Source organism: Thalassophryne amazonica, chromosome 6, assembly GCF_902500255.1.
Source record: "Thalassophryne amazonica chromosome 6, fThaAma1.1, whole genome shotgun sequence".
Classification (NCBI taxonomy): domain Eukaryota; kingdom Metazoa; phylum Chordata; class Actinopteri; order Batrachoidiformes; family Batrachoididae; genus Thalassophryne; species Thalassophryne amazonica.
Genome location: NC_047108.1, coordinates 42210153 through 42227034, shown reverse-complemented (window position 1 = coordinate 42227034; position 16882 = coordinate 42210153). Strand labels below are relative to the sequence as shown.

At 44.6% G+C, this 16882-nt stretch overlaps 1 protein-coding gene across 4 annotated transcripts in view; it reads left to right on the top strand.

Moving 5' to 3' along the window:
• atp2b3b (ATPase plasma membrane Ca2+ transporting 3b) overlaps window positions 1–16882 on the top strand; it is a 347919-nt gene that overhangs the window by 96500 nt on the left and 234537 nt on the right. For all 4 annotated transcript variants that reach the window (XM_034172060.1, XM_034172063.1, XM_034172062.1 and 1 more), the window contains exon 2: window positions 14835–15032. In XM_034172060.1, the coding sequence (XP_034027951.1) occupies window positions 14835–15032 (198 nt within the window). The remainder of the gene's footprint in view (window positions 1–14834; window positions 15033–16882) is intronic.

Here is a 16882-nt window from a genome sequence, read left to right as displayed (position 1 = left end):
TGGCTTAATTACTAATCAGCTTCCCACCCTGCAGGCATGGAACATCCAGTTCACAAAACTCCACAGCAGTGGAAGCTGATTAAACGACTACATACAGCTCAATATAATAAGGTGTGAGGGACACCATATTTACTGACTGTATAAATGTTAGTCACAAAATCTAACGTACCTCAGGAAGTGTGCTGACGAGCGTGAGACCTCACCCCCTCCTCTTTCACAGACCATGCATCAAACCTGGACGTTCTCTGCATCCACTGATGATGAGATGGCTCTCGAGACGACGATGTCACCCGTCTGGTCACAAGGTCGAGTCTCTGGCAAATACACACTGTGTACTCCAGTCTTAAATGCCACCATGTTCCAATCCATGTAGATGCACCACAGCTGTGAGTCCTGACGAGCCACAGGTGATCAGGGTGAGGTCCTGATAAACTCAGCTACACAGCCACTCAGTCCCAAATGCAAGCCACCTGGAAGGAAAAACAAAAGACAGAAACAAAAAGGCAGCCAGGCCCCCCAGCCATACAACACACATCTTCTTTTAAGAAAATCCTTCTCTGTGCCACTCCGCTATGCAGCTGTATAATGGGTATGCAGCAGTTAAAATTTGCACGATGCACAATTTCTCCAATCACAGCCACAGAAGCTGATGCTCCTACAGGGATGTCTGAGTGCTTTGGTGGCTTTCCTCACTCATCTCCTTTTTGCACTGTTACGGTTTTTGAGAACTGCCTCCTCCTTACGTACAATACTGTTTGTATTTATTAATGATTGATGTAAATGAAGTCCAACATATATTCTGTCACTTGACTTCCATGAAAAAAGCATGAAATCGCTGAAATATTTGTGTATCCATCCCCTGACTTGTCTAAAGAAAACTGGATGTAAAAATTATGATTTACAGTGCATCCAGTATTCACAGCTTCAGTTTTTCCACATTTCTACAGCCTTCTTTCAAAATGGATGGAATATTATTTTTCCCTCAAAATTCGACACACAATACTCCCATGTGACATGTTTAGCCGCATGTTCTCCCTGAATTGCTGGCTGTCTGAGTGGTGTCCAAGAAATGAGGTGGGCTTCATAGATAATTGGCAAAACTTCTGGGTAAAACCTGGTCTTGTTAGGAGAGACGGCATCCATCCCACTTTGGATGGAGCAGCTCTCATTTCTAGAAATATGGCCAATTTTCTTAAATCCTCCAAACCGTGACTATCCAGGGTTGGGACCAGGAAGCAGAGTTGTAGTCTTACACACCTCTCTGCAGCTTCTCTCCCCCTGCCATCCCCTCATTACCCCATCCCCGTAGAGACGGTGCCTGCTCCCAGACCACCAATAACCAGCAAAAATCTATTAAAGCATAAAAATTCAAAAGAAAAAATAATATAGCACCTTCAACTGCACCACAGACTAAAACAGTTAAATGTGGTCTATTAAACATTAGGTCTCTCTCTTCTAAGTCCCTGTTAGTAAATGATATAATAATTGATCAACATATTGATTTATTCTGCCTTACAAAAACCTGGTTACAGCAGGATGAATATGTTAGTTTAAATGAGTCACCCCCGAGTCACACTAACTGTCAGAATGCTCGTAGCACGGGCCGAGGGGGAGGATTAGCAGCAATCTTCCACTCCAGCTTATTAATTAATCAAAAACCCAGACAGAGCTTTAATTCATTTGAAAGCTTGACTCTTAGTCCATCCAAATTGGAAGTCCCAAAAACCAGTTTTATTTGTTGTTATCTATCATCCACCTGGTCATTACTGTGAGTTTCTCTGAATTTTCAGACCTTTTGTCTGACTTAGTGCTTAGCTCAGATAAGATAATTATTATAGTGGGCGATTTTAACATCCACATAGATGCTGAGAATGACAGCCTCAACACTGCATTTAATCTATTATTATTATAATTGACTTCGCTCAAAATGTAAATGAGTCCACCCACCACTTTAATCATACTTTAGATCTTGTTTTGACTTATGGTATGGAAATTGAAGACTTAACAGCATTCCCTGAAAACCCCCTTCTGTCTGATCATTTCTTAATAACATTTACATTTACTTTAATGGACTACCCAGCAGTGGGGAATAAGTTTTATTACAGTAGAAGCCTTTCAGAAAGCGCTGTAACTAGGTTTAAGGATATGATTCCTTCTTTGTTATGTTCTCCAATGCCATATACCAACACAGTGCAGAGTAGCTACCTAAACTCTGTGAGTGAGATAGATTATCTTGTCAATAGTTTTACATCCTCATTGAGCACAACTTTGGATGCTGTAGCTCCTCTGAAAAAGAGAGCCTTAAATCAGAAGTGCCTGACTCCATGGTATAACTCACAAACTCGCAGCTTAAAGCAGATAACCCGTAAGTTAGAGAGGTAAATGGCGTCTGACTAATTTAGAAGATCTTCACTTAGCCTGGAAAAAGAGTCTGTTGCTCTATAAAAAAGCCCTCCGTAAAGCTAGGACATCTTACTACTCATCACTAATTGAAGAAAATAAGAACAACCCCAGGTTTCTTTTCAGCACTGTAGCCAGGCTGACAAAGAGTCAGAGCTCTATTGAGCCGAGTATTCCTTTAACTTTAACTAGTAATGACTTCATGACTTTCTTTGCTAATAAAATTTTAACTATTAGAGAAAAAATTATTCATAACCATCCCAAAGACATATCGTTATCTTTCGCTGCTTTCAGTAATGCTGGTGTTTGGTTAGACTCTTTCTCTCCGATTGTTCTGTCTGAGTTGTTTTCATTAGTTACTTCCTCCAAACCATCAACATGTCTATTAGACCCCATTCCTACCAGGCTGCTCAAGGAAGCCAGACAATTAATTAATGCTTCGATCTTAAATATGATTAATCTATCTTTATTAGTTGGCTATGTACCACAGGCTTTTAAGGTAGCAGTAATTAAACCATTACTTAAAAAGCCATCATTTGACCCAGCTATCTTAGCTAATTATTGGCCAATCTCCAACCTTCCTTTTCTCTCAAAAATTCTTGAAAGGGTAGTTGTAAAACAGCTAACTGATCATCTGCAGAGGAATGGTCTATTTGAAGAGTTTCAGTCAGGTTTCAGAATTCATCATAGTACAGAAACAGCATTAGTGAAGGTTACAAATGATCTTCTTATGGCCTCAGACAGTGGACTCATCTCTGTGCTTGTCCTGTTAGACCTCAGTGCTGCTTTTGATACTGTTGACCATAAAATTTTATTACAGAGATTAGAGCATGTCATAGGTATTAAAGGCACTGCGCTGCAGTGATTTGAATCATATTTATCTAATAGATTACAATTTGTTCATGTAAATGGGGAGTCTTCTTCACAGACTAAGGTTAATTATGGAGTTCCACAAGGTTGTGTGCTAGGACCAATTTTATTCACTTTATACATGCTTCCCTTAGGCAGTATTATTAGAAAGCATTGCTTAAATTTTCATTGTTAGCAGATGATACCCAGCTTTATCTATCCATGAAGCCAGAGGACACACACCAATTAGTTAAACTGCAGGAATTGTTATGTGTCGGACGCGGTCGGAGCACCGACCCAGCGTTTGACAGGACCCAGCATAAAATAAGCAGAGCACGGTTCAAAAGATAACAGAATTTAATAATCATAGTGAGTTTAGTGATAAACAACCAAAAATGTCCGTGGTCTGGTGAGGTGAAAACACAGCGCGCTCTCAGCAGCGCAAATGGTCCGGTCACAGCAGTTCGGACCCAGGGACCCCGCCAACACCCCCCAGGTGGCCGCGACAAACCGAGTCTGTGAAGAAAGAAAACATGAGGTGAGTCCAACACTCTCCACCCAGAGAGACACAGCTCAAAGGTGCACACAATCAGCAAACATTTCCTGGCTTAAATATATATCAGCTTCTCACCCTGCAGGCACGGAACAACTCAGTTCAAATCTCCACTGCAGCAGAAGCTGATTAGACAATTAGCATAACGTGACAGCTCAATAACACAAGGTGTGAGGGACACCAAATCCACTGTCATTACTTCATAAAAGTCACCAAAACCAAATTACCTCAGGAAGCGTGCTGAAGAGCGTGAGACTTCACCCAATCCTCCTTCACAGACTGTGGCATCAAACATGGAGCGGTCTCTGCGTCCGTAATGGTGAGATTGTTCTCCCGACGCCGATCTCACACGTCTGCTCACAAGGTCGAGTCTCTGGCAATCACACACTGTGCATTCAAGGTTTAAGTGCAGCAATCTCTGTTCAAGACAGAATACACCACAGCTGTGAGCCCTGATGACCTGCACGTGAAAACAAGCCTCAGGTGTTCAGGGTGAGGTCCTAATACTCAGCCACTCAGTCCTGAATGCATACCACCTGGTGGGAGAAACAGAAAAACAAAAACCAAGCCAGCCAAACACCCCAGCACACAACAGGAATGTCTTACAGACATAAAGACATGGATGACTTCTAATTTCCTGCTTTTAAATTCAGATAAAACTGAAGTTATTGTACTTGGCCCCACAAATCTTAGAAACATGGTGTCTAACCAGATCCCTACTCTGGATGGCATTACCCTGACCTTTTTACATTTGCACAATATCTCTAAAATTAGAAAGGTCTTGTCTCAGAGTGACGCTGAAAACTAATTCATGCATTTATTTCCTCTAGGCTGGACTATTGTAATTCATTATTATCAGGTTGTCCTAAAAGTTCCCTGAAAAGCCTTCAGTTAATTCAAAATGCTGCAGCTAGAGTACTGACAGGGACTAGAAGGAGAGAGCATATTTCACCCATATTGGCCTCTCTTCATTGGCTTCCTGTTAATTCTAGAATAGAATTCAAAATTCTTGTTCTTACTTTTAAGGTTTTGAATAATCAGGTCCCATCTTATCTTAGGGACCTCTTAGTACCATATCACCCCAATAGAGCGCTTCGCTCTCAGACTGCAGACTTACTTGTAGTTCCTATGGTTTTTAAGAGTAGAATGGGAGGCAGAGCCTTCAGCTTTCAGGCTCCTCTCCTGTGGAACCAGCTCCTTAGCTGAACCATCCCTTAGTTATGCTGCTATAGACTTAGACTGCTGGGGGTTCCCATGATGCACTGAGTGTTTCTTTCTCTTTTTGCTCCGTATGCACCACTCTGCATTTAATCATTAGTGATTGATCTCTGCTCCCCTCCACAGCATGTCTTTTTCCTGATTCTCTCCCCTCAGCCCCAACCAGTACCAGCAGAAGACTGCCCCTCCCTGAGCCTGGTTCTGCTGGAGGTTTATTCCTGTTAAAAGGGAGTTTTTCCTTCCCACTGTCGCCAAGTGCTTGCTCACAGGGGGTCGTTGTGACTGTTGGGGTTTTTCTGTAATTATTGTATGGCTTTTGCCTTGCAATATAAAGCGCCTTGGGGCAACTGTTATTGTGATTTGGCGCTATATAAATAAAATTGATTTGATTTGATTTGAATACCCCATAATGACAATGTCAAAAAAGCTTCTTTTGAGATTTTAGAAAATTTCTTAAAAATAAAAAAGCAAAGAAATCACATGTACATAACTATTCACAGTCTTTGCCATGAAGCTCAAAACTGAGCTCAGGTGCATCCTGTTTCCACTGATCATCCTTGAGATGTTTCTGCATCTTAACTGGAGTCCACATGGCGTAAATTCAGCTGATTGGACATGATTTGGAAAGGTAAACACCTGTCTATATATAAGGTCCCACAGTTGACAGTGCATGTCAGAGTGCAAGCCAAGTATGAAGTCAAAGGAATTGTCTGTAGACCTATGAGACAGAGTTGTCTTTAGGCACAAATCTGGGGGAGGGTACAGAAACATTTCTGCTGCTTTGAAGGTCCCAATGAGAACAGTGGCCTCCATCATCCATAAATGGAAGACATTCAGATCAACCCGGACTCCCTCTAAAGCTGGCCACCCGTCTAAACTGAGAGATCGGGGGAGAAGGACCTTAGTCAGGGAGGTGACCAAGAACCAGATGGTCACTCTATCAGAGCTGCAGCATTCCTCTGTGAGGAGTGGACAACCTTCCAGAAGGACAACCATCTCTGCAGCAATCCACCAATCAGGCTTGTATGGTAGACTGCTGTGGGGATGTTTATCAAAGGCACTGGGAACTGGGAGGTGAGTCAGGATGGAGGGAAAGATGAATGCAGCAATGTACAGAGACATCCTGGCTGAAAACCTGCTCCAGAGTGCTCTTGATCTCAGACTGAGGTGAGTGTTTATCTTCCAGCAGTACAACGGCCCTAAGCATGCAGCCAAGATATCAAAGGAGTGGCTTCAGGACAACTCTGTGAATGTCCTTGAGTGTCCCAGCCAGAGTCCAGACCTGAATCCAATTGAACATCTCTGGAGAGATCTGAAAATAGTCTGTGCACCGATGCTCCCCATCCAACCTGATGGAGTTTGAGAGGTGCTGCAAAGAGGAATGGGTAAAACTGCCCAAAGATAGGTGCACCAACTTGTGGCATCATATTCAACAACACTTGAGGCTGTAATTCTCTGGTTTGATAAGACAATGATTGAACTCTTGGATGTGAATTAACAAAGTATTGAGCAAAGTGTGTTGAATACTTCATGTGATGTTGTAATCATGTTCATGTGATTTTTTTAGTTTTTAATAAATTTGTAAAAATTGAAAAAAGTTTTTTATGTTGTCATTATGGGGTGTTGTGAGTAGAATCTTGAGGGAAAAAAAATTTTTTTCTCCATTTTGGAATAAGGTTGTGACATAACAAAATGTGGAAAAGTGAAACGCCGTAAATACGTTCTGGATGCCCTCTAGTTTATTTTATATTTATGGCACCAAATCACAACAATGATGCCTCACACTAGTAAGGTCTAACCTTACCAATACCCCCCCCACCCGAACAAGCACGCAGGCGGCAGTGGTAAAGAAAAACTCTCTCTGGTGATAATGAGGAAGAGACCTCAAGCAGATCGAACCCAGACTTGCTGCTTTGGCCAGGGATGGGCAACGAGGGTCAAGACAGTGCAGGTTTTCCTTGTACCCAATCACCTCAGCAGGTGGGTTTGCTGATGAGCTTCTCCCCTGAACATAAACACCTGATCATCAATGAAATCACCTGCTGAGGTGATTAGTAGAAAGGAAAATCTGCAGTGGCACATGATTGTCCACCCCTGGCTGAGGCCATTCTACCAGTTACAAGGTTTTTATAGATTGCACAAGAATTTCTTAATGAACACAAGAACAAAAAAAAAACAAAAAAAAAACAGAAGAGCAACAAAAAGCCCTTAATTGAGTCTCTAATCCATTGGCGTCCATGTCCATTACCGGTATGCTCCACAGGTACAACCACCAGTCATTGGTGCAGCAGGCAGGGCATCCCGAGGTCAGTCAGGCACCCTCGGGTGCAGGGACAGCATCAGTCATTTGTGCTGTTAGTGCCTCGGACAAAGGAAAAAAGAACAGAATCAGTTGGCTGGAAATAACTGCACCTGGGGCATTAATTCACCAGCAGTAAATCAACAGGGAAGCAGAGAGATAACTAAGGTGGTCCCTGGCACCTAACCCTGTGCTTCACTAGCAGACCCAGAATTTAGATATAGTGAGGTCAAGACCTGTTCCATTGCTACTAACATGAATTGAAAGGGCAGGAAGCATAGCTCCATACTACACCGGTATGCTACCCATACAAGAGGGAGAAGAGATGTGTCTTTAGACTGGACTTGAATGTCTCTATGGAATCTCACTGTTTTATCTCTGCAGGGAGATCATTCCACAATGCAGGCGCACAATAAGAGAAGGCTCTATGGCCTGCCAACTTTTTTTTTAACCTTAGGGACACAAAGTGATGGTGATGGTCCCTCTCTGGGAATCATCACCTTATCATGGTGGAGAGGTTTGTGTGTCCCTATGAACCCGAGAGCTGTGTTGTCTGGAGCCTTCAATCTCCTGGTAGAGTCTCTCAGGTGAGGGGCCAGACTAAGAATGGTTTATAAAGACTCCATGGACAAATGAGGCAGTGGAAACGTGGCTCGGCCTAGAGGAAGCCCAGGGCCCCTCCATCTGTAGCCAGGCCTGGACAGAGGGCCTGTCAGCGAGTGCCTGGTGGACGATTTTGCTGTGGAGCCCAGCCAGGCTCAGCCCAAAAAGGAAAAGTAGACCTTTCTTCTACCCTGTGAGACCACCACCCACAGGGGTAATTGCTGGTGTTGGTTGCGCTGTCTCATGGGTGGCAGTGAAAGTCGAGGGCCTCAACAGACCAGACGCGGGTGGCAGAAGCCAGTTCTGGAGGCATAGAATGTCTCCTCGCTGTGTGGGGAAGGAGCCAGAGATTGTACAGGAGGTGGAGCGCTATACCAGTTAGATCTGGTGGGCCTCATCTCCATGCACAGCCTCAGCTCCAGAACCACTGTTCTTGATAGGGGTTGGACATTATTCTTCTCTGGAGTTGCCCAGCGTGTGAGCCGCCAGTCATGTGTGGGGATACTCATGAGACCCTGGCTTAGCGCCGCTGCATTGGAGTTTACCCTGGTAGATGAGAGGGTCACCTCCCAGCATCTTTGGGTTGCAGGGCGGGGGGAACAATTATGACTGTTGTTTCTGCTTATGCACCAAACAGCACTTTGGCGTTTTCAGCCTTCTTGGAGTACCTGAGTGGAGTCCTGCATGGGGCTCCGGTGGGGGAGTCCATTATTCTGATGGGTGACTTCAATGCACACATGGGCAATGACAGAGACACCTGGAGAGGTATGATTGGGAGGAATGGTCTCCCTGATCTAAATGTGAGCGGTTTTTGTTATTGGACTTCTGTGCTAATTATGCACAAGGGCGCAATTCAGAACTAGAAATTGGGGGGGACAAAGTGCGAGGCCCGCAGGGCTGAAGCCCATAGGCCAGGGGTCTGGGGGCCGCTTTAGGCCTCCAGAAGCCAACGGTTTTGAGATAAGCTCAGATGCATTCTGAGCATCCAGAACAGTAATTTTAATGTTTTGAGAAGACCATAAAGTGGACACCATTTCACTTATACAATTTGAAACTGTGGATATAAGTACTTTATTCTGAGAATAGCCAGCATTAATTTTATTAACATCCTGGTGTAAATAAGGTATCACCACATGTGTAGAACTCAAAAAGAATGATAGGTTGAGTTCTCATAAAAAAAAACAACTGCAATTTGGTCAAATGTATTCATAAATATGAAAGAACAGGCTCTTAATAATTATTAACTATCGCATACTGTATTTTTTTCTCAAGATTTGTTTTTGCATAAGTTTGAAAAAACAGCAGATCATAAGTTTTGGATAAATTATCATGAATTTAATTTTCGAAGTGGCACTAATGACAACACTCATACTGAACATAATTTTGCTTGTATAGACTGATTTTGGAGATAAAGCAATAATTGCAGATGGGCTTTCTGAGGTCCCAGATAGCTTTTCTGATTTCCTTTTCTAACTTTCAGAATTTAGTAAATTTGCATATGGTCCATTGATACTTATGTGTAGACACTAGTCCCTAGAGGCAACTATTTTTGGTTTCAAATCTGGGCAAATGCAGTCCCAGAAAATTCTGAATGTGACAAACAAGAAACAGGTGTTGTAAACAAGTCAATGCTGCTAAAAATACAAACTTGTAGAAACAAAGCTACTATTCTGACATGGTTTTGCACATAAGACTGACATGGTTTGCACATAAGACTGGCATAGCATGTTTCAAGTACACACATATATGTCAGAAGGTGGGGGGGGGGGGGCGACATACCATATTCTGTTCACCCTGGTTGAAAAGGTGGGGGGGGACATGTCCCCCCATCCCCCACGAAATTGTGCCCATGATTATGCACTGTCCATAGCGAACATCGTGTTCAAACATAAGGATGCTCATAAGTGTATATGGTCCCAGAGCATGCTAGGCTGAAGGTCAATGATTGATTTTGTGATTGTATTATCTAATCTGAGGCCACATGTTCTGGACACTCAGGGGAAGAGAGGGATAGAGCTGTCAACTGATCACCACCTGGTTGTGGTGTGTGCATGGGCAGGGTTTGCGGCATGCAATGGTACAAAATGTATGGAACCATACATGTATGGAGCACCCCCTCAAACTGCCACCTTATCGTGGTGGGGGAGTTTGCATACACGGATGATCCTAGGAGCTATGTTGTCGGGGGCTTTGTGCCCCTGGTAGGGTCTCCTAAGGCAAACAGGTCCTAGGTGATGGCCAGACTAAGGACAGCTCAGAAGCTCCCATGACCAGTACAAAATCAAGGACCGAGACATCGGCCGGTATGGCGGAGCCGGGGCCCCACCCTGGAGCCATGCCAGGGGTTGGGGCTCGCATGCGAGTGCTTGGTGGCCGGGCCTTAGCCCACGGGGCCCGGCCGGGCTCAGCCAGAAAGAGCGACGTGGGCCCGTCCACCTGTGGGTTCACCACCTGCAGAGCGGGCCATGGGGGTCGGGTGCAAAGAAGATTGGGTGGCAGTTGATGGTGGGTGGCCCGGTCCGCGCTCACAGCCCCTGGCTGTTGGGACGTGGAACATCACCTTGCTGGGGGGGAAGGAGCCTGAGCTTGTGCGGGAGGTTGAGAGATACCAACTAGAGATATTCGGGCTCATCTCCACGCACAGCTTGGGCTCTGGTACTCAACTCCTGGAGAGTTACTCCACTTTTCTGGCATTGCCCACGGGTAGAGAGGCGGAGCGCTGGGATAGCACTGCTTATTGCTACCCAACTCAGTCGCCATGTGTTGGAGTTCACCCCGGTGAATGAGAGGGTCACGTCCCTATGCCTTCAGGTTGGGGACAGGTCTCTCACTGTTGTCTCAGCCTATGAGCCGAGAGTGCAGAGTACCCGACCTTCTTGGAGTCCCTGGGAGGGGTACTAGATAGTGCTCCGACTGGGGACTCCATTGTTCTCCTGGGGGATTTCAATGTGGGTGGCGACAGTGATACCTGGAGTGGGGTGATCAGGAAGCACGTCCTCCCCGATCTGAGCCCGAGTGGTGTTCAGTTGTTGGACTTCTGTGCTAGTCACAGTTTGTCCATCACAAACATCATGTTCGAGTACAAATGTGTCCATAAGTGCACGTGGCACCAGGATACCCTCAGCCAGAGGTCAATGATCGACTTTGTAGTTGTATCATCTGACCTTCAACCACGTGTCTTGGACACTTGGGTGAAGAGAGGGGCTGAGCTGTCGACCGATCACCACCTGGTGGTGAGTTGGATCCGCTGGGAGGGGAGGAAGCCGGTCAGACCTGGCAGGCCCAAACGTATTGTGAGGGTCTGCTGGGAACAACTGGCGGAACCCTGTGTCAGCGAGGTCTTCAACTTCACCTCCGGGAGAGCTTCTCCCAGATCCCGGGGGAGGTTGGAGACTTGGAGTCCGAGTGGACCATGTTCTTCACCTCCATTGTCGATGTGGCCACTTGTAGCTGTCGTCGCAAGGTCTCTGGTGCCTGTCGCAGCGGCAATCCCCGAACCCGGTGGTGGACGCCAGATGTAAGGGATGCCGTCAAGCTGAAGAAGGAGTCCTACTTGTCTTTGTTGGTAAGTGGGACCCCGGAGGCAGCTGAAAGGTACTGGGAGGCCAAGCGTGCTGCAGCCCGTGCGGTCACAGAGGCAAAAACTCGGGTCTGGGAGGAGTTCAGGGAGGCCATGGAGGATGACTATTGGCTGGCCTCGAAGAAATTCTGGCAAACCGTCTGATGCCTCAGGAGGCAGAAGCACTGTCTACGGTGCAGGTGGGGAGCTGTTGACCCTGACTGGGGATGTTGTCAGGCAGTGGAGGAATACTTCGAGGATCTCCTCAATCCCATCGTCACGTTTTTCAAAGAGGAAGCAGAGACTGGGGACTCAGAGGCAGACTCATCCATCACCAAGGCCAAAGTCACCGAGGTGGTCAGAAATCTCCTCGGTGGCAAGACTCCTGGGGTGGATGAAATCCGTCCTGAGTACCTTAAGTCTCTGGATGTTGTGGGACTGTCTTGGTTGACACGCCTCTGCAACATCGCGTGGCAGTAGGGAACATTGTCTCTGGATTGGCAGACTGGGGTGGTGGTCCCTGTGTTTAAGAAGGGGGACCGGAGCTTGTGTTCCAACTATAGGGGGATCACACTCCTCAGCCTCCCCAGTAAGGTCTGTTACAGAGTACCAGAGAGGAGAATTTGACCCATAGTCGAACCTCAGATTCAGGAGGAGCAGTGTGGTTTTTGTCCTGTTCGCGGCACACTGGACCAGCTCTACACCCTCCATCGGGTGCTCGAGAGTTCATGGGAGTTCGCCCAGTCAGTCCACATGTGCTTTGTGGATCTGGAGAAGGCGTTCGACCGTGTCCCTCAGGGCACCCTGTGGGGGGTGCTCTGGGAGTACGGGGTCCGGGGTCCTTTGCTAAGGGCTATCCGGTCCCTGTACGACCGCAGCAGGAGCTTGGTTCCCATTGCCGGTAGTAAGTCAAACCTGTTTCCAACTGAGGTGGCTCGGGCATCTTTTCCGGATGTCCCCTGGACGCTTCGCTGGAGAGGTGTTCCGCGCATGTCCCATTGGGAGGAGGCCCCGGGAAAGACCCAGGACATGCTGGAGGGACTACATCTCTCGGCTGGCTTGGGAATGCCTCAGGGTTCCCCGGAGGAGCTGGGGGAGGTGTGTGTGGTTCGGGAGGTCTGAGCGGCTTTGCTTGAGCTGCTGCCCCCGCGACCCGGCTCCAGATAAAACGGAAGAAAATGGATGGATGGATGGATGGATGGATGGATGGATGGATGGATGGATAGAACCAAATTTGCATGGTAAATAGAACCATATTTGCACTCTAAATGCAACACAACACAAATGGGAGGAATGATCCATGTCCCATTACATACGAAGCACCAATCAAATGACAAGGATCCACTCAGCCATTATATAATGTGTGCTTGTAGTCCAGAATAGTATTGTACCACGCAAGCTGGAATACTTCTAGTTTTGATCTATGCCATTTTCGCTCTAGACCTCTAGGCTTATGCTTGAGACCACGTAAATGAGCTTTGAACCAAGGACAGTGTGTTTTGGGGGGACATGGTTTTAGTGTAGGCGGAGCAATCATGTCCATTGTGCTCATGAGCGCTGAGTTTAAGCTGTCCATAATATTATCTACTGCATGATCATGTTCCAAAAGTGATGCTAAGATATTGGGGACTCTGTTGACCAATCATTTATAGTTGAGGAGTTAATACTCTGCTGTGATGATACATAAGTATCTTGTCCCAGTGGACAAAGCAATGAGACTGCAAACATAAGCAGTGAGTGATCTGAAACCACTGACGCAAGAGACACAATGTCAATATTTGAGACTGTAATACCACGAGCTAGGACCAAAGCCAAGGTGTTTCCACTAATGTGAGTCAAACCCTGAATGCATTGCTGGAATCCTAATATATCTATAATGTCCATGAATGATTTGCAGAGGAGGTCAGAAGGGATGTTTACATGAATGCTGAATTCATCAACAATCAGAATGTTATCTGCACAGGTTGCCAAATTCGAGATAAACTCACCAAATTAATCTAAGATTTCAAAATGTGGGCCCAGGGGCCTATATACGGTGACAAAGTAATATATTTGAGTTTTATTCTTCTGACCTTGGCTATATGTGGCAACCTGAGCAGAGCAGTGAGTTGAATGTTCAGACTAGCTGTATTTTAGACCCCCAGTAAGCTAAACCCAGATTGATCAATAAAAGCATCACCTCCACCTTGCTTTGTATCATGAGGGACGTGAGTAAATGTGTATGCAGGTGGGCAGGCTTCATTTAAGGGGAGTACAAAGGTAGGTTTCAGCCAGGTTTCACATAAACCGCCTATATCTCGGTGGTGTTCCATAATTAGATCATTCATCAACAGTGATTTTGAAGACAGTGACCTTATATTAATGAGACTCAAACTAAGGACCTCACTGGGGTTGGCATCTTGATTGCTTGGATTCAGGGATGGTTCCAAAGTAATATACGTATGTGAGATGCCTTAGATTAGGTTTAGCTTTGTGAAGTTCCACACACAGAATATTTGACATTGCAGAAACAGCCAGTGTGGCGCCCTTGGTTTTGTGAGTTTAAAGGGCATCATTTTAGAATTTTTAATATAAAGAAGTCTGAATTATATCACAAAATTCAGACATATAAAAAAGCTTTGGAATACCATTATGTACCCTGAGAGTTCAGGATGCAAGTTTACCTAGTGTTCTGAAGGTGACGTTGGCAGGATGTACGTAGAATATTTGTTCACTGAACTTGTGTTGTGGAAAACAACCTGCTGATATCAGACTGTCCGGTTCTACTGAATCTTTTGAATGAAAACTAAAAACTCACCTTTTTCTGTGATATATAATTTGTAATAATGACAGTGATTAGCACTGCTGCCTCACAACAAGAAGGTCCTGGATTTTCTTCCAACCTGGACTCTCTATGTCGAGGTTGCATGTTCTCTCCATGTTTGCGCGGGTTTCCATCAAGTGCTTTGGCTTCTTCCAACTTCCAGAGACATGTAGGTTAGGTGAAATGGTGAATTTAAACTGACTGTAGGTGTGAGTGACTTTATTTGTGTGCGTTGGCCCTGTGATAGACTGTCAACCCATCTAGGTTGTACCCCGGGTCTTGTCCAGTGACCGCTGAGATAGGCTCAGCTTCTCATGTTTGTTTGGTTATTTTTGTATTTTTTATAATTGATTTATATTTCAATTTGTTGTTGAGTACTTTGATGCTTTTTAAAAGTGCCATGTGAATTTATTATTATTATTATTGACTATTAAAAAGGTGTGTCAGTTTGTAGGATGAATCTGTATGACATAAAATACCAATTTCTTATGAGGATTTTCTAATATTTAAAAAGTCTTTTTCCTTTGCCTGATTCTTCTCCCTGTCTCAGGACTTAGTGGTGACCCAGCAGATCTGGAGCGTCGGTGCCAGGCGTACGGACAGAACTTTATTCCTCCAAAGAAGCCGAAGACTTTCCTGGAGCTTGTGTGGGAGGCCTTGCAGGATGTGACGCTCATCATCCTTGAGATCGCCGCCATCATCTCCCTTGCCCTCTCCTTGTACCAGCCTCCTGGAGATGAAACTGAATGTAAGAACAGGGTTAAGGGGAATAGCGGGTGGAGGGATGTGAATGGAAGGAGGGCAGCAGCGATAACAATTGTTTTAAAGGCCTCTCTGTATGTTTGTATGTTTCACCGACACACTGGGCTGAATAGTGAAGGACAGAGATAGAGTTGGAAAGATGGAGGAGGAGGAAGAATCACCACCAGAATCTTGCTGAAAAGAAGTAGCAAAGATAGTGGAAAGAAATGATGTGAAGGAAGAAACAAAGGAATTTAGGAGAAATGTGAAAAACACTCATTCACCCTGGCATCATGGGGTATCTCACAGTTTGAAAAAGCAGATGTTGTTCTGCTCCTACACAGAATTGATAGTGGGCACTGTGAACACGAACTTATATGATTGTTTTTGTAAACTTTTGTACAAGTATTGTCACCAACAATGTTGACCATCTACGATGGTGGTATAATTAAAGTGGTGTAACCGTTGTTGTAACTAACACTTCAAAGTTATCATTTCTCCCATTGCAGTTGATAGCAATTCTGATTAGTGTTGCTGTTTTTAACTGTCAAATGTGAATGCAGTGAAAGACTAAATTGTCCAAATTTGACATTAATAATGTTCTTGCATAAATTAACAAAAAAAAAATGCTCTTTGTTATTCTGGGGAAAAAGTTGTCTGGAGGTGTTCCTGCAGACTACTGATCATCTTTTTTGGTAGCTGGTGGTAGGACTGGCACTTCCACCACTGTAAATCATTTTGCAAATCTTGGTCCTGGAAAAGAACTTTTGTTTCCAGACTCTGAGGGAATACATCTGCTGCTGCCTTCCATCAGAGGAAGGCCCATGTTACAAAGGGGATGGATGGAAACCTGTTAGGGCCTCATCTCTGGAAAAGATCAGACCAGAGAAGAGTGCCAAGGGTCTTGTGTTTGGAGTGGATGCCCAGTGCATGGCGGTGCACAGGTAAACACACTACGTAAATATAATGTATTTTGTGTGAGGGTTAACTGAATATTATGGAGTTATGGGGTAAAAACAGCAAGAATGGTAACAAAGGTCAATTTCAGTTTGTACAGGGGTCAAAAGTTAAAGTTGCTATAATTGTAGTAAAAAAGTGATACAAGTTATTGGTTGAGTTAACCCTCTGGGGTCCGAGGGCATTCTTTGGACAGTTCACTCGCCTGGCATAAATGTGTTGTTATTGCTATTAACAGCTCTCCCTGCATCCCACAATCAAGTTTTATGTCTCTTTTTTTTTCAGGACAACCTGTACTTTCAGAATATATATGTTTTTATTGTGTTTTATAAGTGTAATAAAGGTTTACAATCAGAAATAGGCAAGGAAAAAATAAAGCGAAAAATAAATTTCCACACACATTTATTCAAAACACACATCAAACTGTAATAAACAACTGTTTTGACACTTTATAAACGTAATTTGAGTTCTTGTGTGAAAGACTGTACAACAAAAAGGTTCAAACAATAAACACAAATGCACATTTTGAACAATATATACAAAATGGTCTATGCGTTTTGTTATTTTGATATGGTAAACACTGCTTTACGCAGAGAAAGCAACAGAGTTATCCAGTAACATTCACATGCAAACTAGTGGAGCAATCCTGATAAATACACACTCTTTGTTTGAGCACATGAGATTGTCATCAGAGGCTCTCTCTCTGCTCTGTGTGCTCTCACTTTCGCTGTGCGTAATGGCGCAGGGCGCACTGAGTATGTACTAATCGTATGTACTCATTGGAGCACCCAGGGGGCTATTCAAACGGGCCAACTAGTAACATATCACTCCTGAAAACGATCTTTGACTTTTCAAGTGAGGTAAATCTGTCCTATGCTTGGATTTTGGAAAACCATGTGA